This window comes from Salvelinus fontinalis, chromosome 20, assembly GCF_029448725.1.
Source record: "Salvelinus fontinalis isolate EN_2023a chromosome 20, ASM2944872v1, whole genome shotgun sequence".
Lineage (NCBI taxonomy): Eukaryota > Metazoa > Chordata > Actinopteri > Salmoniformes > Salmonidae > Salvelinus > Salvelinus fontinalis.
Genome location: NC_074684.1, coordinates 8,154,012 through 8,177,569, shown reverse-complemented (window position 1 = coordinate 8,177,569; position 23,558 = coordinate 8,154,012). Strand labels below are relative to the sequence as shown.

Sequence of the window (23,558 nt, the reverse complement as noted above, 5' to 3'; positions counted from 1 at the left end):
ATAATCTAGATTTTTTTTCAACCTTCGAACGATTCACAATATCTTGACTTTAATGTTCTCTAAATAAGCTTTGCTGTACAATTAAAATGTAAAATACACTGCATTTCAAACAGTCAACAATAATCTAAAGTAATTCAGGGCCTGTGAAATGATACCCAACCTAAATATAAGCCTTCCAGAACCATAATACCTTGGAATAAATTTAATCAAAATAGTTTAACCTGTCTTTTTTGCAATAGTCACTGATCTGGCTTTCAAGTCAGTCTATGAAAATGCCATTTGTTACAAATTTAACCAAAACTATGCATAACGCACATTCACTAATAATGACTAACTTCTTGTTGCAGGTGTTTTAGAAAAGTAACACAGGTCTCAAACAATCTTAAAGCTCATGTGCTAGTGAGTAGCCAGCTAATCTGTATATGTCAAGTTTAGCCAATCATTTTCATCTATTTGCTAGCTAACAAGGCAGAGCATTTGAATTTTTATGAACTCACTTCTGTGTCTCCCCAACTGTTTAAACAGCATATTAGCCTGTCCACTTTGTTCAGATGTTGAAATTAAAAGCTTATTTCTAAGAACGAGTTGCCAATTCCTTACATAAAATTGTGTTTTATGTTTATTGCACATTTATTAAACAGAATAGACAGCTAGTATAACAGTCATTGGCTAAAATGCAGCTAGTGGTACCACAACGCTGCACGCAACAAACCACGCATTCATTTTCCAGAAGCAATGTTCATTGATGCTCCCATTTGAGTAGTTTCTGAGTAGTTTCTGCTGAGCGCGATTTCAGTAGTTGAAAAATAAAAAGGGTCTGTTTGGTTTCGGTGTCTATTTGACCAATTATGTTGGACCAAACCTCAAATAGCAAGTTGAAACCGCTTGTCAGAGGAAGAAGTGATCTTTGTTGCTGTGAGTGGCAGGTTAGAGGCTTGGTGTGTGTGTGTGTGTGTGTGTGTGTGTGTGTGTGTGTGTGTGTGTGTGTGTGTGTGTGTGTGTGTGTGTGTGTGTGTGTGTGTGTAAACAAAGAGGAAGAGGTAAAACGAGAGGTTTCAATCTCACCAAAATCTGCACAAAATAAGCCCAATGCATTTCTATGGGCTTATTTTGGACCTAAGCTTGCCGCCACCCTTCCCGCCTTTGGGACAACAACTTCCATTGTTAGGGCGGAGACATGAGCATCTCGTCATTATATACAGATCTCTGGCGTAAATGGGAAGGTGCATGCCACAGAAGGAACGAAGCGAGACCAAAAACATGTGAACAACATGTGAACAAGCGGCTCATAAAAAAATATAAAAATAAACTTGATTCTTGCAATACAGGCATTTGAAATATCATCAAAAACTCATTATTTATTTAACTCGATATATCCCCCAGCCCCAAATAGCCTAGGCTAGTAGTGGCGTATTACGCAGTCATACTTTTGAAGGCAAAAGAATGGGCTGCATTACAGCAAGGCAAGGAATAGACTAGATTAGGTCCAGTCATACCTTTGAAGGCAGGCAGCTTTTGCAGCTCTCTGTTGTTGCTGAGGCTGAAGCGGGACGAGCTCTGCCTCTTGTCCTTCTTGACAGGCATCTGGGAACCCAGCTGCTTGCCCTTCAGCAGCTGAGTGGTAGGAGGGACACTGTTACTGCCTTTTCTGTTGGAGCCCTGCTGTATGAAGGGAGGGAAAGAATAGAGGGGTGGATCAGAGCATGCACCTGGGTTTGTTCAGGAGACAGCAAACAAAATTTAAAAAAGGACCAACAGGGAGGGACTATTCATTTCAAAAGGTTTTAGCACAACCCAGTGTTGTCCCCAATCTCCCCTAGGTTGGATATGTAATTTGGTGAATGTGGCCAGTTTCTCCTGTCTTGTCCAATCTGCCTGCTGGGATCCATTCATCACCACACACACACCACAAGGGCGGTGGGAATTGTCAAATTAACTTAGAAACTCAACTAATTTTGCCCTTCACACTACAAGACAGGGGTTTAGGGTTTTAGGCCTTCTTAGTGAGCCGCCGGCTGGCTGACTGTCTGTCTGGGAGACTAAAGCTGCTGGACCCCGTGATGGGCCTGGATTACTGACGCATGTGACCCAACTGAAGGTCTTTTCTCCCGCTGATTCATTTACCCAATGTGTGCCAGCTTCTTACTGTGCCAGCTTCTTATTAGCTTCATATAACAGCTATAGCTTCATATACTGTATTCACCTCATACTGAGGCTCGTCAGGCCCTTGGGTTAGAGACCGAGAGAGGTGTGGTTCATACATCCAAAACACACGAGATGGATAGAAAATAGGTTTAGCTATATCAACCAGAGGCAGAAATGTCTGTTCAGAAAAAAGCAGACTACATATTAACAGACCTCTCTGCTTACATTTAGTGCCCTTTTAAACCTTGCTCAAACAATGAGAAAATCATGCCAGCTCATAGACCATTGGCAATTAAACAAATGAAATTACCAAGCCTGAACCAGCCTGTCTTAATATGACTCCCATGTTTTTGTCGTTGTCCCATTGACGTCGAAACCTTAGAGCCCTAGTGCTCACAAGCATCCGTGAAGAGAGTGGAGCCTGGCTGTACGCAAGGAAGGGGTGGGGGAGTAATACAGCAACAGCTTGTTGTCCTTCGATTTAAATTTGACACAAGGTTGGCGCATTAGCAGATCTGCCTCATGCCTGATGACACACAACAGATAGATAACCCCGGATTTAGCCCCAGAAAGGGGCAGACAACACAGAATAAAGAAATGCATTACTGGGTGTTAACAAGGGACATCTTCCATTCTATGAGATTTTTTCATTACTGATTGGTGTGTTTCTGTGGGTTCAAGGCCACATCTTCGTTTTGGGTCTTCATTATATTTTCTGATTTGAACTGACATAGCTAACCATCTCAAGTGGTCTCAGAGCGAAAAAAAAAATTGGGGATAAAAATGGGACGGGAAAAAATACATGTATTTTATCAAATAAAAAAAGGTTAGTTATTGCATCTTAAACTTTAGGTTTCGTACACCAGCTTCAAACAATATTTTGGTTATGGAAAATATATTTAGAAAGTACATTGACTATACATGCTTGTTTTGTCACAAACTGAAATTAGGCAAACTATTCAAATTTTTGCAACCATGAAATGGCAAAGAATTTTCTGCATAATCCATCTTTAATTCTTGCACAGAACCCAGCCTAGCTGACAAAGCAATTTTCCTGATTTTGTACCACTTTTTTCCTCTGGCCTACATTAGTCACCCTAATGATGGCCATCCTACAAGAGTAAACACATGCATAACTTTTGAACAAATTGTCAGAGACAAAGTTTGGACCATTGGTTTTCTTAGGGGAGAATCTACACAATAAACATTTTACCTATTGGACAAAATAGATGCATTTTTGATTGGACACCCTAAAATATGAGACAAAATATCCACAGGAAAGTATTGTAGTGGCTACCATGTTTTTGAAACTGACTTCAACACTTACAACTAGTGTCATCTCCATGTGATTCAGGTTGAAAACAGCTACCTGGATAGACCAAATGGCATCCAAATGGAAACGCTTGCATTCAAAACCAAAGTTCATTCATATTTAGTTGGTGATATAACGTTAGCTAACATGCTGACGTTATAGCACATGCCGCGAGCGCTGCAAATAAATGTACACATACATGTTATTCAATCATTGCGTGCATCAACGAGCATCTGCATAGCCAGGCCCTAAAATCGAACTTGGTTCTATTTGTGACGCATGATGCACTCCAAGTCCTGCCTCTCCCATCTCCTTCTTGGTTTTTAGGAGGATATACCCACATGGGTGATTGAAAGATGAACTGAGGTCCACACTCCAGTTGGTGGTGGTAATGCAGCTTAAAGTTGTTTGCCAACCGCCATATAAAGTCAGAAGAAGCCTGTAGGAAGAAAGATCACTAAAAACAAACTGTTCACCCTTTTATCTGTGGATTAATTGTCTGAGTAGAGGACCTTGTGCATTTCAGGTAAAATAACAACCCAATGTTTATATCACAGGACAAATTAGCTAGCAATAGCAAGCTAGCTAGCTTTCCATAAATGTTTAATGCTTTTTGACCTGTCCCCAAATGAAGTTGGTTCAGTTTGTATCACAGATCCAGCTGTGATTGGGAGTCCCACAGGGCAGCGCACAATTGGCCAAACGTCGTTTGGATTTGGCCGGTGTAGGCCATTGTAAATAATACATTTCTTCTTACCCGACTTGCCTAGTTAAATAAAGGTTAAATTAAACGTTTTATTTTTAAGTCGAGTGCTGGTGGACAAAATCAACATGCGAGTGTTGGCGCACGCAAGCAGTGTGGGCAGCATGCACGTGTTATAACGTTACCTCAATGTCCGAGTTCTCTTGTCCTCCAGTTTTGCCAACTTTTCCATATTTAGGAGAGTCCTGTAAAAAAAATTGAGATGCATTATTCACCAGTCAGCTAATGTGAACGGACAGAGGCAAGTTTTGACTAACGTTAAATTAGCTAGCACTTCGTTAACTTTTCCGCTAACTAATGTTTGACAGTTGTGGTTAGTTAAACAAGTTGTGACTTTAAAAGGTGAACTTTGTAGCAAACGTTAACTAGCGTTTATGTACCACAAAACGTACATACGGTAACGTTAGGTATTAACGTTACTCGTTAAACTATAGCTAGCTTCACTACAACACTCAGGTAACTAGCAAGCCTAGTTAGCTAGCTGATGATGCGTTGATGGGACATTGCAAATATCGCGTCAAAGGGTGTCTGTTCGTAGTTTTAAAACATACAAAACTTGCTAGTTTTGTTAGTACACTGCACTAGTATCAACTGTTTTGCAAGCAAACTCCTAACTCACCTTCTCTTTTTTCGCTTTATTCGGCATTGCACAAAAATAACCGCCGTCGTTCCCGTTTTGACACACTGAAGCTAAATCCTGACAACTCCACTGTACTAGCCGTTCGCCTATCCTCTCGGATATGATAGGCTGATATCTGTCAGGTGACTCAACGTGCTCTGAAAGAGTGCATTGGATGGAGTTCTTTATACCTTGGTGATGGAAGCACCCTGCCAGCGAGACAAATTACAGCATAAGTAAAGTATACAGTCATTGGGTGGGTCTTTCTTGTTCCCTCTCCAAAGTAGCAGTTTTTATTTTAATGTGTGGGGCTAACTTTTTTTAAATGAATCTGCTGGAGACCATTCAGAATTATAATGTCAGTTATCTATAAATTATTATTTGTATTTGTGTCAGATGCTCTGACTACGACACATATCTATTTCACAAAGAAATAACGATGCACATGAGCAAATATGTGTATGTAGCTATTACTAATAGCTACTGCAGTTAGTGCCTTAAACATCATGTTCAATATGCCGAACTCTTTCAGTCACTGTGTGGGGTAGTCAGACGCAGATGCCATCTGGTGGCCAAACTCTTTGACGCAAGACTGTAGGTTTCGCTGACTGCTGTGCATATTTATTCAGATTATGGAGTTCTTCCTCTTCCATTCGTGGTGTGCATGCACAGGATATGCAATTGTAATTATGTACTGTGCAATTGTTCTAGACTCAATTATTGTAATGCAAAGTATTTCTCAGCACAGTAAGTGACCAAATAAGCTGTATCTCATCACCTCAAACTTTAGTATTTCTACAGTATCTAACTAAACCTCTAAAAGAGCTAATTTCATTCAACAACATAAATAGCGAAGATAAAGCAATGGAATTGGTTAACATGGTCAACTTTATTTTGGGGTCCCACCATTTCAAGTTACAGTATCAATTTCAGAAAATATTTACAGTCAAGTCAACACACAAAAGAAAGTAGGAATGTCAATAACAAAATCATTGATACAACTCAAGATACAAAAAAAGTGTCAACAGGCTCTTGTTTTCCTTCAAAAGAAAAAGGTAAACACTAACACTTATGGGAATGAATCTAAACTGCATGTGATCAATGCGGGTCAAGGGATTTTGGATCGAGAAGGAGGGCAAGGGGGGAAATTCCAGGTTCATGAACAAACATCAAAGTCATCCTGTCTTAATTTACAACACTACTAGTGTCAAAGCAAACTGCTGTAGTTACAGTAACACTGCAGCTGAGTCAGTTGGTCTAGTCAACCTCCTCCATCCTGGAAGTGTCCTCGTCTCCCTCCAGGGGAGGCATGTCCTCCACAGGGGCTGAGGTTGGCTCCTCGGGGGTCAGGTCATCCTCGTCAATACCTGGACAGGGGAATGGAGGAAGTCACACTCAGTTACTGAAGAGGCTCAGTCAGTTACTGAAGCTTAAACAATGTTCTCTCATATCTAGACCACTTAGTGAGGTCTGCACAACGCATCACCGGGGGCAAACTACCTGCCCTCCAGGACACCTACACCACCCCATGTCACAGGAAGGCCATAAAGATCATCAAGGACAACAACCACCCGAGCCACTGCTTGTTCACCCCGCTATCATCCAGAAGGCGAGGTCAGTACAGGTGCATCAAAGCGGGGACCGAGAGACTGAAAAACAGCTTCTATCTCAAGGCCACCAGACTGTTAAACAGCCACCACTAACATTTAGTGGCCGCTGCCAACATACTGACTCAACTCCAGCCACTTTAATAATGGGAATTGATGGAAATTATGTAAAAATGTATCACCAGCCACTTTAAACAATGCCACTTAATATAATGTTTACATATCCTACATTACTCATCGTATATGTATATACTGTACTCTATATCATCTACTGCATCTTGCCATCTTTATGTAGTACATGTATCACTAGCCACTTTAAGTTTACATACCCTACATTACTCATCTCATATGTATAGACTGTACACTATACCATCTACTGCATCTTGCCTATGCCGTTCTGTACCATCACTCATTCATATATCTTTATGTACATATTCTTTATCCCTTTACACTTGTGTGTATAAGGTAGTAGTTGTGGAATTGTTAGGTTAGATTACTTGTTGGTTATTACTGCATTGTCGGAACTAGAAGCACAAGCATTTCGCTACACTCACATTAACATCTGCTAACCATGTGTATGTGACAAATAAAATTTGATTTGATAATGCTGAGAAAATTAAGGAGGGCTAGATGGAGCCATTATGACATTGATTACACCAACATGGGTCCTTCAGATCAGCAAACACAAAAGGAGTAGAGAAAAGGGGCTAGCATTGATCATATATTGACAGCAAACATGGTCCTTGTTTAGACAAACTAACTCACCCAGTCCTAGCTTGATCATTCTGTAGATGCGGTTGGAGTGTGTCTGAGGGTCATCCAAGGTGAACCCAGAGGACAACAGAGCCGTCTCAAACAGCAGAAGGACTAGGTCCTTCACTGACTTATCATTCTTATCAGCCTCTGCCTTCTGCCTCAGGGTCTCCACAATGGGGTGGTCTGGGTTGATCTCCAGGTGCTTCTTGGCAGCCATGTAGCCCATGGTGGAATTGTCCCTCAGGGCCTGGGCCTTCATGATCCTCTCCATGTTGGCAGTCCAGCCATAGGTGCTTGTCACGATGCAGCAGGGAGAGGAGACCAGGCGGTTGGACACTGTCACCTATAAAGGGGGGAGGGGAAAATAGGAGAGGTTGGTTATTAGGGGGATGATCAGAACAACATTGAATCAGGCAATCGTTGTACTGGCAGTGAGCATGTAAATACAGTGGGAAATATTGGTGGCATTTTTAAGGTAATGTCAAGCCTCCTGACATTTGTCTTAACATAAAGGACCCCTTCAGCAACATGATATATATAAGCAATGTGATTAAGCGTTCTTACCTTCTCCACTTTCTTCTCCAAGATGTCCTTCATGATCTTGCAGAGGTTCTCAAACTGAGACTTCTGCTCCTCATGCCTCTTCTTCATGTCCTCGTCCTCAGGCAGCTCCAGACCCTCCTTGGTCACAGAGACAAGGGTCTTGCCATCATACTCCTTCAGCTGCTGGACACAGTACTCATCAATGGGCTCAATCATGTAGATTACTTCCAGGCCGGCCTTTCGAAGGCGTTCCACGAATGCAGAGTTAGCCACCTGGTCTTTGGTCTCGCCTGAAACATGCAGTAGATAAAGCAACTTGAGAAACCAGGTTCTTATCATGTGACAACCTATGAACTGGGCTGTACCGAGAGGAGTGTGTTTCCTCACCAGTGATGTAGTATATATGTTTCTGGGTTTCCTTCATCCGTGTGACGTAGTCTTTGAGGGATACCATCTCGTCCCCTGAGGCTGAGGTGTAGTAGCGCAGCATGTCTGACAGCCTCTTACGGTTCTGAGAGTCCTCATGGATCCCCAGCTGGGCGAGAGAAAACACAGGAGAGGTTATGTAGCCCTTTCCTGCAGTCAATGACAAAAACCACCCTCTTTTGCCTCATGGGTGGAATTTTATTAATATTTTTCATAATTAATAAAGATTATGAAACTATGAAAATCTGGTGTTTCTATGTCAAACAGTTATGTTATATTTCAGTCTTCTGTGATGTATAAAAGTGTAATTTTGGGACGATTTAATGTGTACGCTAGGAGTCTGGAAGCAAGTACAGGTAAATATTTAATATATAAACAAATATGGACCAATACAAGCAACACGAGTAGTGTACAGACATAGAACACAGAGTCAATAACGCCTGGGGAAAGAACCAAAGGAAATGACAGATAAAGGGAAGGTAATCAGGAAGGTGATGGAGTCCAGGTGAGTCTCATGAAGCGCAGTTGCGTGTAACGATGGTGACAGGTGTGGGTAGTAATGAATAAACTGGCGACAAGGAGCGCCAGAGAGGGGGAGTGGGAGTAGATGTGACAGTACCCCCTCCCTGATGCGTGGCTCCATCCACAGCACGTCGACGAGAGGGACGGTCCCAGGGACACGCCTCGGGGAACCTGTAGAACCAGCTGAGGTGCGGGAGCCCAACTAGCCGGCTGAGGCGCGGGAGCCCAACGCGTCAGGGAGGGGGTACTCTCACATATACTCCCTCTCCAGTGCTCGAGGTCGCCAGTCTGCTTATTATTACGCACACCTGTAACATTGTTAGGCGCACCAGCGTCTCAGACTCAGATTAGACTACTTTCCGGCTACCTGGGTAAAGCACTAAATAAACTTCAGTTAGTGCTAAACACGGCTGCTAGCATCTTGACTAGAACCAACACAGTTGATCGCATGTCGCCAGTGCTAGCCTCTCTATACTGGCTTCCTGTTAAGGCTAAGGCTGACTTTCAAGGTTTTACTGCTAACCTACAAAGCATTACATGGGCTTGCTCCTACCTATCTCTCCGATTTGATCCTGCCGTACATACCTACACGTACGCTACGGTCACAAGACGTAGACCTGCTTATAGTTCCTAGAATTTCGAAGCAAACAGCTGGAGGCAGGGCTTTCTCCTATAGAGCTTCATTTTTATGGAATGGTCTGCCTATCCATGTGAGAGACGCAGACTCTCTGGTTCTACAAAAAAAACCTAGACAATACAAACACACTAGACGAGACAAAAACACACAAACATCCCCCATGTCACACCCTGACCTAACTAAAATAATAAAGAAAACAAAGATAACTAAGGCCAGGGCGTGACACCATGAACCGCCCTTGCTGTCTCTGCCTGGCCGGTTCCACTCTCTCCACTGGGATTCTCTGCATCCAACGCTATTACGGGGGCTGATTCACTGGCGCTCTTCCATGCCGTCCCTAGGAGGGGTGCATCACTTGAGTGAGTTGAGTCACTGACGTGATCTTCCTGTCCGGGTTGGCGCCCCACTCGAGTTTGTGCCATGGGGGAGATCTTCATGGGCTATACTCAGCCTTGTCTCAGGTTAGTAAGTTGGTGGTTTGAAGATATCCCTCTAGTGGTGTGGGGACTGTGCTTTGGCAAAGTGGGTGAAGGTTATATCCTGCCTGGTTGGTCCTATCCGGGGATATCGTAAGGAGGGTCCACAGTGTCTCCCGACCACCCCTGTCTCAGCCTCCAGTATTTATGCTGCAATAGTTTGTGTTTTATATCGGAAATATTTTTCCTGTCTTATCCAGTGTCCTGTATGAATTTAAATATGCTCCCTCTAATTCTCCCTCTCCCTCCCGGAGTACCTGAGCCCTAGGACCATGCCTCAGGACTATCTGGCCTGATGACGCCTTGCTGTCCCCAGACACCTGGTCGTGCTGCTGGTCCAGTTTCAACTAGCCTGCGGCTATGGAACCATGACCTGTACACTGGACATTCTCACTCTCACTCTCACTGTCACTCTGAATGCTTGGCTATGAAAAGCCAACTACCACTGAAAAGCCAACTACAACTGTGATTATTAATATTTGAACCTGCTGGTCATTTATGAACGTTTGAACATCTTGGCCATGTACTGTTATAATCTCCACCCAGCACAGCCAGAAGATGACTGGCCACCCCTCAGAGCCTGGTTCCTCTCTAGGTTTCTTCCTAGGTTCCTGCCTTTCTAGGGAGTTGTTCCTAGCCACCGTACTTCTCTACATCTGCATTGCTTGCTGTTTGGGGGTTTAGGCTGGGTTTCTGTATAGCACTTTGTGACATCGGCTGATGTAAAAAGGGCTTTATAAATACATTTGATTGACCTGGACTCCATCACCTTCCTGATTACCTTCCCTATATCTGTCACGCCCTTTGGTTCTTTCCCTAGGCGTTACTGACTCTGTGTTCCATATATGTACTGTACTTGTGTTTCTTGTTTTGTTCTATGTTCATTTATTTATTAAATACACTCCTTATACTTGCTTCCTGACTCCCAGCATACACATTACAGATGCAAACTCAAAACTGAATACATTTCAACTCTAAATTTGACATGGTACAGATGTCTTCTTTTTTTAAGCCCATAACCATGTGTGTGATGTTTATACTCTTGTTTCAAAGTAGATTTGTTTAAGACTACCAATAATCAATCTGTATGACCATGATTTATCCCACTGCAGTAAAAGGTTAAATAACAACTCTCCCCAAAAATATCTTGATGTGTTACAAGACTGACATTTTCCAGGAAGTAACCCAAGTTCAGTAAATATGATACCAACAAGGGTCGTGTTGTTGACATGTCAGTAAGGTTTTTCTGACTATGTAATTAGTGTACTTATGCAAAAAATATATAAAGGGGTAAATGTCCCCTTTAAGATTAAAACCAGACAGATTTCACATAATTTCAGCAGACATGACAAAGGTGCACCCCCTGCAGATTGTTTCCACATGGAATCCAAGGTTTACCTTAAGACATACACAATAACTGTAACGATATGCCATAGAGTCTGTCTAGTCATTTAAACACACTCCAGAAAGCTAGAATATGGTGGTAAGGAGCTCTGTGAAGGACTGGGCCCTAAGCCGCTTATATCAGGTTTAGAGGAGACAAGATGGTGAGGGGATCAGGCGGGTGCTGACCAGTTAAAGGTTAGTGGAACATTCAACAACTACACCATTCAGAATGTTCCCCAAGGATTTTTAAAATAACAGGTGGTGATAAGGGTCATCATAGTATCCACCTAGATCATGTCTACCACTAAATTCAATGCATCCTAAGTTCAGTTTAGGTTAACCTTTAAGTCAATGTTCATAATGATGACAGCTGACGTGTGGTGAGCCTGCTAGCACAAAATGGCTGCCCTGTATCACCCATGTGGTGGGTGCTGCTGCAACATCAATTGTCAGAAAGAACTAGTGAGAATCTCTGTATAAATAATGCAATCCATTATTACTATGTTCTATACTGTTACGTTAAAAAGTATGAAACTGACCTTGATGTTCTTGGAGAACTGCTCGTAGTACTTCTTGTAGTTTTCTTTGTCCTCTGAGAGCTCAGTGAAGAGCTCTATACACTTCTTGACCAGGTTCTTGCGGATCACCTTGAGGATCTTGCTCTGCTGCAGCATCTCTCTGGAGATGTTCAGGGGGAGATCCTCAGAGTCCACCACACCCTTGATGAAGTCTGGAGAAAATGACAGAGACAATTGGTCAGACACCTTCTCAATTAGATTATAGCTCATTCCCAGATCTACGTGAGCATCTACTTCAGTTCTGTCTGACTTACTGAGGTACTCAGGGATAAGATCATCACAGTTGTCCATGATGAAGACCCTCCTGACGTACAGCTTGATATTGTTCTTCTTCTTCTTGTTTTCAAAGAGGTCAAAGGGTGCACGGCGAGGCACAAAGAGCAGGGCACGGAACTCCAGCTGGCCCTCCACTGAGAAGTGCTGTGTAAGTAAACAAACAGAAGGCCAACTGCTGAAACCTTAATGTACATGTATATTTGTCGTTATGAAATTACCTCACCCATTATCAACTGATACTGGTACTATCTATGACTTCACACATCAGAGAGGGAAACTTAAATAAACAGTGTGGGAACTTATTCTGTTGGCCAATATGAATAGAATATCCTCACCTTGACAGCCAGGTGTTCCTCCCAGTCGTTGGTCAGACTCTTGTAGAACTCTCCATACTCCTCGTTGGTGATGTCATCGGGGTTACGGGTCCACAGGGGCTTGGTCTTGTTCAGCTCCTCCTGGTCAATGTATTTCTCCTTGATCTTCTTCTTCTTCTTCTTCTTGTCACCGCATGCGCTGTCGTGGTCATGGTCATGGTGATCCTCCTCGTCTGAGCCTACGTCCTCGATCTCGGGTTTGTCATCCTCTCTCTTCTCTCCTTCTTCCCCATCCTTCTTCTCCTTCTCCTCTTCCTCCTCTGCCTCATCGTCACTCACTTCCTTGTCACGCTCCTTCTCTACCTGATCAGAGATGATCATGAGAATGTTAGGGGACACATTCATTGTGTTGATGTACTGTAGCTGACTTTAAGTGGGTAGTTGTCTGAAATATTTAATTCACTGTGCCTGTTTTTCATTCAATATAAAAATGCTAAAAGTGAGGTATCTGCATCAATTTATCATCCAGTCATTTACTTGTCCAATCTGAAATCAACTCCTAGCCCCTCCCTTGACACATCTTTTATGCAAACCTGAAAGGAAGTTTCAGATGTAGTACAACAATTTGGTAATCACTCAGTGGAGTTCCCACTATCTCATGCCTGCTAGCTCTTACAAAGAGTGTGATGGGGTATCCGATGAACTGGGAGTGCTTCTTCACGATCTCTTTGACCCGTTTCTCCTCACAGTATTCTGTCTGGTCATCCTTCAGGTACAGAATCACCTTGGTCCCACGACCAATAGACTCAGCTATAGTAGAGTGACATGGGTGTTTAGTGAGTGTTAAGAACAGACCACACCAGGAAAACAACAATCTAACTGTAGGCCTACATACCTCTTCAGTTCACACAATTTATATAATAACATGTAAGCTCTGGTTAAGTAACGTGTAAAACTATAATCTGTCCTTACCTGACGTGTCGACTTTGACGGTGAAGGATCCGCCAGCGGATGATTCCCAGATGTACTGCTCATCATCGTTGTGCTTGGTGATGACGGTCACCCTCTCTGCCACCAGGTAGGCAGAGTAGAAACCCACACCGAACTGCCCGATCATGGAGATATCGGCTCCAGCCTGCAGGGCCTCCATGAAGGCCTTGGTGCCAGACTTAGCGATGGTTCCCAGGTTGTTGATTAGGTCGGCCTTGGTCATGCCGATGCCGGTGTCAACCAGGGTCAGGGTGCGCTCCTCCTTGTTGGGAATGACCTCGATCTTCAGGTCCTTGCCAGAGTCCATCTTGGATGGGTCTGTGAGGCTCTCATAGCGGATTTTGTCTAGAGCCTAGTTGAATGAAAATACATAGGTCTAAATAAATCTGTTTTTTGACATCACTAGATTAACAAAACTCTTAATTATATGTAAATGTATTCTGCAGGCTACGTCAATATTTTATGCAATAAAATATGAATAAATTATCTATAGATATGTAATAAAATATGAATAGTGGTGTAATAAACAAGTATTTAAAGTAATATGCCTGTGTGTGTGTAAATCATCAAATAATACTAAACTACCAAGTAGTCTAAACGCCTGTGGTGCCTGAAGTACTCACATCTGAGGAGTTGGAGATGAGCTCCCTAAGGAAAATCTCTTTGTTGGAGTAGAAAGTGTTGATGATCAGGGACATCAGCTGGGCGATCTCAGCCTGGAAGGCAAAGGTCTCTGCCTCTTCCTCCATTGGGGTGTCATGGGCTTCCGGCATCTGTGGAGACACAACACACACACTGAATGAATATACTGTAAACACACTGTGGAGACAAGGCGGCCCAAGGTGGCTTACAGCCAGTCCCCGTCTTAGGTTCTCAGCTGATGGTATGGAGGACAGCTGGTTCCATGTGAACTACAATCCCAATGCTTTGTTTTAACATTTAAAAACGAATAATCCTTGCTTTTGGTACAGTTTTGGAAACATTTGGAACTTAACTTTCATAACAGCAATCAATAATATTTCAAAAACAAAAGATGCACTTACTGTACGCAGTTCAGCAAAGTTGCATCCTGGTTGCACCCTGCACAATTGTTTAAAACACAGCCCCAAGCAGAGATACTAAACTTCCTCCCCAGATACACTCCATAGGAGAAGTTTGAAGCAAAAAATGGAGGGGAGGCAGTGTATTCTCGGTTGGAGGCAGAGTTCTTGAAAATATAGCCAGGTGCAACTTAACTAAATTGCGTACAGTAAGTGTATATTTTGTATTTTTAAAATGATTTCTCACTTAATGAAAGTTAAGTTCCAAATGTATCGTGTGCAAGGCATTGGAGCAGCGTCAGAGCATTTCTCTCACAAGGCTAACAGATCGTTTTAACTAGTACTTATATTCCGCCTCGCCACACTAGCAAAGACAGTACAGCATGGATATAGGCAAAAACTGCTTCTCCAATCGAAATCCCAGATCATACTTGTAGGCATTGTCATGGTGACGTTGGCTCGCAAAGCTCATGCGCAAAATATGTAATCGGGTCCTCAAATCAAAGGTACTCCTTCAATATAAAGTTGTTTTTAACGAAAAGGAAACGTGTCAGTTTGTCACTTTCACAGATTGCGTGGAGTAAAAACATGTTCAACTACTTAAGATATTGGTTCGAATCCACGTTGTGCCTTTTGATTTCGAGACAATTAACAACTGAAGAAGAATTTTACGCTTCTCTCATTGATTTCCCAAACCTCGGCCTAGTCTGTTTGGTCTGTTTCGCAAGCGTTCCTGGAAGTCTTGCGATGTTGCACCTCTGGGTTAAGAAACGAGCGTGCCACAATGTCGTGGAGTATTTGCATAAAGTTCAGCTCTCCCCAACTTTGGTGCCGCTCAGTTCACGTCCCTCGCCCATGCTCGCATCGCCCCAAAGGTCCTCCACCCACTTTGCTTCTCTTCCATTTGAAATTAATGGCTTTCCGTAGTTTTATCGCTCACATCTTCAGTTAAGAGCCACTGTAAAGGGGGCATCCAATAGGTCAATGTAATACAATGGAATTGGAGTCATGAATAAGGGTTAAGTGTAAGCACATACTGAGAAGGAGGCACAACACTACAAAACGCCCTGGCACTGCATTGTCTTCTGACAGCTTGCATCACTCGTGAGGGTACTTCTGAAAGGGAACTTCTGCTGTCCCCATATGAGAACCCTTGATGGTTCCAGGTGGAACCTTTTTGGTTCCACGTAGAAGCCTTTCCACAGAGGGTTCTACTTGGAACCCAAAAGGGTTCTACCTGGAACCAGAAAGGGTTCTACCTGGAACCAGAAAGGGTTCTTCAAAGGGCTCTCCTATAGGGGCAGTGGAAAAACCCGTTTAGGTTCTAGATAGCACCTTTTTTTCTAAGAGTGTAGTAGAGATGTCACCGGCCCAATAATAGTTTTCTCAAAATCATTAGACAATGCTGGAACTGCCATTCGGACAGTGAGTTTCAGTCTTAAAGCTATGACAAACAGGTGGTGTAACAGACTGTCCTCATTATCACTGCTGAATTTACTTCATTACTGTAATCCACCCAGTGCAAACCAACAGCAGAGAAGCCACAGGTCCTTGGATGTGGTGAGCTTACTGCTTCTATTTTTTTAGGAACATTTTCTCCAATAAACTGAAATAAATTCCTTGTAAGGAAAAAAAATGATTTATATTTACATCATAAATTGATCATTTTGTACTCTGGACAGGCACACTGGAATAGAATAAAATTGAATCAAATATTCTACATTCCACATTGCTGGTAGACTATGTAAGTACCAGCCATAATGATGATGCACAGTTTTTGGAGGGACGGATATATTTTATTGGCTTTCATTCATTATTCCATATCTCAGTGTAAACTGACCAAGCGCAACGGCAAAACATACTCCCCCTGCCGGTTCGCGCAGCTAATAACATGATTCTAGAAACTACCAGAACGATCGATCATACGTTTCCATCCTTTCTCAATCTCGCGACCGGGTACCATAACGAGTTTGAATGTGAATTTTGATGAATTTTATATTTGAATAAATATTAGCCAAATCGTTATGGATAGTTGTCATGTCGACAGTGAAGTGACGTGAATTAAAATAATTTTCTGAAAAAGATTATCAAAGCATGTGTGGCAGTCAAGACCCACATTTGGATGTATTGGCTTAGGTTTTATAGGTCAACTTTAATAGAGAATGTGGTAGCCTATTCTGAAATAGCGGACCAAGTTAATTCTGAAATAACGTCGTTAGACCTACAAATTAGGAAATGTACAATGCAATTCATTGCAACAAAATTTAAAATACTGTTTTGGGTGGATTATTCTGATAGTAAAAACGATATTTGATCATATTATATTGATATTCTAAACTTCCATTGACTATATTAATTGGATAATGACACTCGCATCATCGTGTTGGAACATAAATGTTATTTCATGTCTTACCTTGCTGTGGAAATATCCCTGAATTCTTCTTCAGAAGTTGGTCGCCAACGAAACGAAACCTAGCCAGCTATCGGAGTAGATGGGGAGATGATAACTGGATAGGTTTTATAGACGCTGAGAGTGTTCGAGAAATCAGCTTCCAGAACCGTCTGGAATCTTCCTAACGCTTCTACTGTGTGTAGGATGAGCATGTACACTGAGAGGAGCGATGGAATATCAATCAAACCCTACAGTTTCTCTGTCCACGCCCCTCCTTCATTTAACTCATGGTGAAGGCGGGTCTATGGGCGTGGCGATATCAAATCTGTACAGTGGGTACATGGTGTACCTGGGATATTCATCATCATTCAGGATCCTCACAAGATTTCATGATTAAAATAAACTTTTTACCTAAAAGTCTACTCTTAAAAAGATCTGAAATACAGGGAGCTCTTATGGGGGTAAGGTGATTGCAAAAGTATGAATGAAGATGCAAAATAGATAGTCCAGTATTGAATTATAAACATGCCATCACAATAATCCAGAGTATTTGATAAAGAGAAAACATGTCAAATATGTTTCAAAATATTTTTTTATTATAAACCTTATCGTTTTTCATAGAAAATAGCTTACAGGAATAGAAAAAGACACAAGTCAAATCCCTGTTGACTTTTACAGTTGAATAAGGTTGAAAGCAGCAGATATACTGTATAATTATGGTATTCATTAATTATGATGAATTAATTACAATACTTACCCCACGACTCAACAGTCATGTAAAATGTAAAGTATATTTGGGACACAATGAAATAACTTAAAAAATGTAATGTTAAAAAGGGAAAAAATTATGTACTTCTGATATATCTTTAGTCAACTTCCTCCATTCTTGATGTGTCATCATCTCCCTCCAAGACAGGCATGTCATCCTCACTGGGCTGGAGGATTTCCTCCACTGCAGAGTCATCACCATCGATGCCTGTAGAGGGGAAGAAATAGCCCACATTAGAAAAACATATTCACATCGTGTACAATCTGCTATTCAGACAGCCAAAGTATGGGAAAAACAAAAGCCATATTCCTTACCATTGTACTACCATGATAGTCCTGTAAGTTACTTGGTGTTTGCAGACCTGTACTGTAAATTGCTCTAGGATGAGCCTTTAAACCCCATCAACCAAGACAAAAGTTGAGGGCATATAATGCATTAAGGCAAAGCAACTCACCCAGGCCAAGCTTAATCATCCTGTAAATGCGGTTTGCGTGGGTCTGAGGGTCGTCCAGCGTGAACCCAGATGACAATAGAGCAGTCTCGAACAGCAAGATGACCAAGTCCTTTACGGCTTTGTCGTTCTTGTCAGCCTCAGCTTTCTCTCTCAAAGTCTCGACGATAGGGTGGGTTGGGTTGATCTCCAGGTGCTTCTTGGCTGTCATGTAGCCCATGGTGGAGTTGTCTCTGAGAGCTTGAGATTTCATGATTCTCTCCATGTTGGCCGTCCAGCCATATGTACTGGTGACGATGCAGCAGGGGGAGGAGACCAGGCGGTTGGAAACTGAAACCTGTGATTAGTAGACATATTGACAGTTGTGTATGAAGTGGTATGTTATAAAAAGGCGTAGACACATTGCAGAGGGATTGGGTTCAGGTAAGTTGTGCTTGTACCTTCTCAATCTTCTTGTCCAGGATGTCCTTCATGGCCTTGCAGAGGTTCTCGAATTTAGTGTTCAGCTCCTCCTGCTTCTTCTTCTCATCCTCATCCTCAGGCAGCTCCAGACCCTCCTTGGTCACGGAGACCAGGTTCTTGCCATCATACTCCTTCAGCTGCTGGACACAGTACTCATCAATGGGTTCAATCATGTAGATCACTTCCAAGCCGGCCTTGCGGAGGCGCTCCACAAAGGAAGAGTTGGCAACCTGTTCCTTGGTCTCACCTAGAAGAGGATACACAGTTATTAACAGTCAGATTACCCTGGTTTTATGATGTCTTTTTATGTCACATGGATTTAACAAAGGAAGGATAATGGAGAGTGAAAATGGATAGCAGCTCACCAGTTATGTAGTAGATGTGTTTCTGGGTGTCCTTCATGCGAGAAACATACTCCTTCAGAGAGACCATTTCGTCACCGGAGTTGGAGGTGTAGTAGCGCAGCATGTCTGACAGCTTCTTGCGGTTCTGAGCGTCTTCATGGATTCCCAGCTAATGGAAAGATGGAACATGTTCAAGCTAAAGGTCCCTCAAAAAGAGAATGAGAAGTTCTGGTTGAAGAGTTGCAGGAACTTGGAAAATCCATTTCAAAGGGAGGAAGACCTTACCTTGATGTTCTTGGAGAACTGCTCATAGAACTTCTTGTAGTTGTCCTTGTCTTCTGAGAGCTCGACGAAAAGATCCATACACTTTTTGACCAGGTTCTTGCGGATCACCTTGAGGATCTTGCTCTGCTGCAGCATCTCTCTGGAGATGTTCAGGGGGAGATCCTCAGAGTCCACCACACCCTTGATGAAGTCTGGAGATAAGACAATGGCAACTGGTCAGACATCTTACTTACAGCTTTACTCAATATCATGCTTGAGTGAGGTGCTGAGGAGGTATCCATGAAAGGCTAAAGGTTCAAGGTACAGTACTCACTGAGATACTCTGGCATCAGCTCGTCACAGTTGTCCATGATGAACACCCTGCGCACGTACAGCTTGATGTTGTTCTTCTTCTTCTTGTTCTCGAAGAGGTCGAAGGAAGCCCTCCTGGGCACAAAAAGCAGAGCGCGGAACTCCAGCTGGCCCTCCACTGAGAAGTGCTGTGGGAATAATGAGATACATGTTGACTCATACAGTCATACTAATATATTAATTCATAGGTTGGATCAAGACAAACCCATAAGGCTTGAGTTTTGATTTTCAATTTGCCATCATAGAGACTCGCCTTGATAGCCAGGTGGTCCTCCCAGTCGTTGGTCAGACTCTTGTAGAACTCTCCGTACTCCTCATTGGTGATGTCATCAGGGTTACGGGTCCAGATAGGCTTGGTCTTGTTCAGCTCCTCTGCGTCAATGTACTTCTCCTTGACCTTCTTCTTCCTCTTGTTCTTGGAGTCCTTGGTGTCCTCATCCTCATCAGAACCGACATCTTCGATCTTGGGCTTGTCTTGGTCCTCAGCTGCAGAATCTTTATCAGCCTCTTCATCCTTTTCTCCCTCCTCAAGGTCCACCTCCTTCTCTCTAGACTTCTCCACCTGGACAAAAATGTTTGTTATTAAAAAGTTGTAGGATTTGTCCAGTATGGGGAGCAATGTTTGGATCCACTTTTATTAACAGGTTACTTTCCTAGTTTATACAGCAGATTTCAGTCAATCTCCCCATTATGTTGTTACATTGTTACAACCAAAGAAATATAAAGTTATATTTGAACTTACAAAGAGTGTGATGGGATAGCCAATGAACTGGGAGTGCTTCTTCACAACCTCCTTGACGCGCTTCTCCTCACAGTATTCAAACTGGTCCTCCTTCATGTGCAGGATCACTCTGGTGCCACGGCCAATGGACTCACCTTCAGATCAGAAAAATCAGACTCAGTCATTGGATCTAAGCTTACTTCCTTTTGAATGACATTGTTGAAAAGAAGATTCAACTGATCCAGGATCTAGGTTGATGGTGTTGTATTGGAGAAAAGTAATTGTAGCAGCATATTAATCAATACTGTTGAAGAGGCTTACCAGTGTCAACTTTGACAGTGAAAGAGCCACCAGCTGCAGATTCCCAGATGTACTGCTCATCATCGTTGTGCTTGGTGATCACAGTCACCCTCTCTGCCACCAGGTAGGCAGAGTAGAAACCCACACCGAACTGCCCGATCATGGAGATATCGGCTCCAGCCTGCAGGGCCTCCATGAAGGCCTTGGTGCCAGATTTTGCAATGGTTCCCAGGTTGTTGATTAGGTCGGCCTTGGTCATGCCGATGCCGGTGTCAACCAGGGTCAGGGTACGAGTGCGCAGGTCAGGGGTGACCTCGATCTTCAGCTCTTTGCAGGAATCCAATTTGGTGGGGTCTGTCAAGCTCTCGTATCTGATCTTGTCCAAGGCCTGTCAGATCATGGCAAAAAGAGGTCACAAGGGTAAAAGAAAAGTGTCATGGTTGATACCTTGAGCGAATTTAACAAAGTGGTTAGCAGACTAACTCTGGGATATAGCTTGTTTTACTATACTGGCTCAGAGAGCAGTGTATAAGTGGCTGCTTATTAAGGTAAAATGTTACATGGGTCAATTTAGCATTATGATTAATCTACTCACATCTGAAGAGTTGGAGATGAGCTCCCTAAGGAATATCTCTTTGTTGGAATAGAAGGTGTTGATGATCAGAGACATCAGCTGGGCGATCTCAGCCTGGAAGGCAAAGGTCTCCACTTCCTCCTCCATGGTGTGGCCGGTTTTCTCTGGCATCTGGAAGGAGAAACAAAATAGCAGAGTTAGTACTTCAGCCTGATGGAGACTTTGATGCCTCAACACTTAGATTTTAATTGTTCTTCAATTATCCTAACAGTGGATGAATATTGTATTAATAAGTCTATTCAGAAGACATATTTTTGAAAAGCACATAATGCTTTTTTCTGCATTTTGCAATAAGACTTGCTTCAGCGATATAAAAAATAATACAACTTATAGTAGCTTGCAAATGGTCATTGTCTGAAATGTGGACTTTTATATTTTACAGCTTTTTTGTAGACAGCCTCTAGTCTAGTCAGACCACATGACAATGAGGCAATAAGGGATTGAAGTATTGAGGAATAGAGGCACCTGTTACAGCCCTCCGTCAGAGGATCCTATTGCACAGGCCACATCTGTCAATCAAGGCCTCTGCCATTTGAAAAACTGTCGAAGTTTCCAGACCTTTTCACACCCCCTTGCCAACAGCTGCAGTCATGCCATGTGATACCCTTTCTTTGAAATGGAGGATTAAGATTAAGCAATACTTTTGGCTTGAATAGAGTAATGTAGAGTTGTATTAATAGAGCTTCTTCACACTACACTACTTAAATGACACAAACTAGGTCCAGGAGACAAACTTGTCTAGTGTAAAGAGACAGATCTATATTCAAATCTCTCTTTTTAAGAGATTTCTCCCACGTTACCTCTGCAGGCAGTGTGCAAGACATCTACACAACATATCCTCCTCTGAGTTGTACAGTGTAAAGACAATGGCTCCCCCACACCACATATCACTGCAAGAATGACCTTAATACCAGTAGAGAGCACTTTTGCTCTGTTAGCCAAATTGAAAATGAAAGGCTTTTAAAGTATCTGCACATTTGTGAATCATTGCATTAATAAAGTGTGCAATATGTACACTGTGCAATATGGTTTAGATGAGAAGCTCCTGTATAGTTTGAATTGCTACCCTTATTTTGTTTGTCTATATACAAGGGTTTTTACGGTATGTTAATTAATAGCTGCAGTCACACTTTAAGCAAGAATGTGGATTTGGCCACACCACATCCAAGGCTAGTGTAAACAGAACAGTTGCAAATCTAGTGTGGAAGAGAGATAGATCTCACTAGACATATTTTACTAATGTAAATCCACCCATAGGGTGTCTTCAGCATTGCATTTTTCTCTCAAGTATAGGGTTTTATATGTTATTCACTTTCAGCAAAAATATTAAAGTTGCTCTTAAAAGTTATGATTGTTTAAAAGCACTGACATACTGAGAAGTATTCATCAAATGCCATGAACACTCTTCCCCATGAAAGATACTTTTTCCTAAAGCAGCTGCTTATCAATAAAAAACATCAGATGGCTTGAACATAAAGCACATTTTTCCAGTTCAATGAATGAATAAAGGAATCCATCCTTGTCCTTGACTTCAAATTGATTTCTGGTCTGAGACACTTTCAGGTCTGATAATTGCATTATTTAATAACTTGGTATCGATAACTTGATTGTAATAATTATTTGTGCTGACTGCCAGGCCTCTCTTCTCTTCCTTCTCTTCAACTGCCATGTCCCTCACTCCTTCTAACCAGGGTCATATTCCATGCCATGTGCTCCTCTCTTGCCATGCACTCACAAAGGGTTTTACCAGATCCAGGGTAACTGTCTATTAAAGTCTCCTCACTGATGTAATGCCATTTCAGATTAATACAGTGCAATTCATCCCCATGATACATTATTCAATTTAGAGTACCAATATACTGTAGGCTGCTTACTTCCTGCTGGTGTTTCACCTTTGTAATATCAATGCATAATGTATTTCCAGAATATTGTCTATTGATCTTCCTTGTGCCCCTGAATTGCAAGTAGCTACATATTTGGTTTACCTTTCTCCCCGATACTCTCTCTCTCTTACCTTGAATAGATAAGAATGAGCTCCAGTGCTTCACTTCTCGTTTGCTGGTCGCTGTAGATTGAATCTCTGAGCGTCTCTTCTGTTCCTCTGCAGATTAATGTAGTCTTTAAATCTCTGTATTTCACTGCTCCTAATCCTCTATGGCTTCAGGTGAATGTCTTCTCACTTTCTGTATCTGAGGACCCCTGGGCCTACTCCATTCTTTTTATACAAGGGGCAGCTTTCTCGAAGCCCCCATTCAGAAGCTTCCAGAAGGAATGCCCAGTCCCACTACAGTACAGGCTAAGAGAGAAATGACCAGTAGGGTGGGGGTGATAGTGAAAGCTGTGAGTGGTCCGTGCCATAAACCACATGTGTCCTTATAGGGCAGCACAGTCATAAGGGGTGACTGCCACTCGGGGGCCGAGGCATCCTGATAGTGTGTCAGGCCTGGCCCACTAGGCCC

The 23,558-nt window shown here is 42.5% G+C and overlaps 3 protein-coding genes across 7 annotated transcripts in view; all 3 read right to left on the bottom strand.

The window, feature by feature from the left end:
* Nucleotides 1-4,948, bottom strand: part of LOC129817234 (serine/threonine-protein phosphatase 2A 56 kDa regulatory subunit gamma isoform-like) — a 31,739-nt gene extending 26,791 nt beyond the window's left edge. For 2 of the 5 annotated variants that reach the window (XM_055872267.1, XM_055872272.1), the window contains exons 1-3: nt 4,840-4,948; nt 4,346-4,405; nt 1,497-1,662 (exon numbers count right to left, since the gene is read on the bottom strand). In XM_055872267.1, coding sequence (XP_055728242.1) covers nt 1,497-1,662; nt 4,346-4,405; nt 4,840-4,866 — 253 coding nt within the window. In that variant the 5' untranslated portion in view covers nt 4,867-4,948. Of the gene's footprint in view, nt 1-1,496; nt 1,663-4,345; nt 4,408-4,839 lie in introns of all 5 variants that reach the window. The other 3 variants (XM_055872269.1, XM_055872270.1, XM_055872271.1) reach the window with 3 other exon arrangements.
* A 761-nt stretch (nt 4,949-5,709) lies between these two features.
* Nucleotides 5,710-16,995, bottom strand: LOC129817233 (heat shock protein HSP 90-alpha). The gene is made up of 11 exons (XM_055872266.1): nt 16,804-16,995; nt 13,974-14,123; nt 13,333-13,702; nt 13,037-13,170; nt 12,382-12,723; nt 12,025-12,190; nt 11,732-11,922; nt 8,133-8,280; nt 7,767-8,035; nt 7,212-7,545; nt 5,710-6,206 (listed from the first exon to the last, which is right to left on the bottom strand). The coding sequence occupies exons 2-11, from the start codon at nt 14,121-14,123 to the stop codon at nt 6,097-6,099; spliced, it is 2,214 nt and encodes a 737-aa protein (XP_055728241.1). The 5' UTR covers nt 16,804-16,995; the 3' UTR covers nt 5,710-6,096.
* A 361-nt stretch (nt 16,996-17,356) lies between these two features.
* LOC129817232 (heat shock protein HSP 90-alpha 1-like) lies at nt 17,357-23,375 on the bottom strand. The gene is made up of 11 exons (XM_055872265.1): nt 23,114-23,375; nt 21,061-21,210; nt 20,487-20,853; nt 20,187-20,320; nt 19,698-20,006; nt 19,407-19,572; nt 19,094-19,284; nt 18,830-18,977; nt 18,443-18,711; nt 18,006-18,339; nt 17,357-17,758 (listed from the first exon to the last, which is right to left on the bottom strand). The coding sequence occupies exons 2-11, from the start codon at nt 21,208-21,210 to the stop codon at nt 17,649-17,651; spliced, it is 2,178 nt and encodes a 725-aa protein (XP_055728240.1). The 5' UTR covers nt 23,114-23,375; the 3' UTR covers nt 17,357-17,648.
* Between the last annotated feature and the right edge of the window lie 183 nt (nt 23,376-23,558).

What these genes read in the sequence shown, in the direction of transcription:
- LOC129817233 (XM_055872266.1), bottom strand. Translation starts at nt 14,123, where the DNA reads ATGCCGGAAGCCCATGACACCCCAATGGAGGAAGAGGCAGAGACCTTT. An exon ending in AGTTCTCCAAGAACATCAAG is followed by an intron (nt 8,281 to 11,731) that starts GTCAGTTTCATA and finishes TCTCTCGCCCAG; the next exon opens with CTGGGGATCCATGAGGACTC. An exon ending in ACATATATACTACATCACTG is followed by an intron (nt 8,036 to 8,132) that starts GTGAGGAAACAC and finishes TGCATGTTTCAG; the next exon opens with GCGAGACCAAAGACCAGGTG.
- LOC129817232 (XM_055872265.1), bottom strand. Translation starts at nt 21,210, where the DNA reads ATGCCAGAGAAAACCGGCCACACCATGGAGGAGGAAGTGGAGACCTTT. An exon ending in TCATCTCCAACTCTTCAGAT is followed by an intron (nt 20,854 to 21,060) that starts GTGAGTAGATTA and finishes ATGATCTGACAG; the next exon opens with GCCTTGGACAAGATCAGATA. An exon ending in GCTATCCCATCACACTCTTT is followed by an intron (nt 20,007 to 20,186) that starts GTAAGTTCAAAT and finishes ATTTTTGTCCAG; the next exon opens with GTGGAGAAGTCTAGAGAGAA.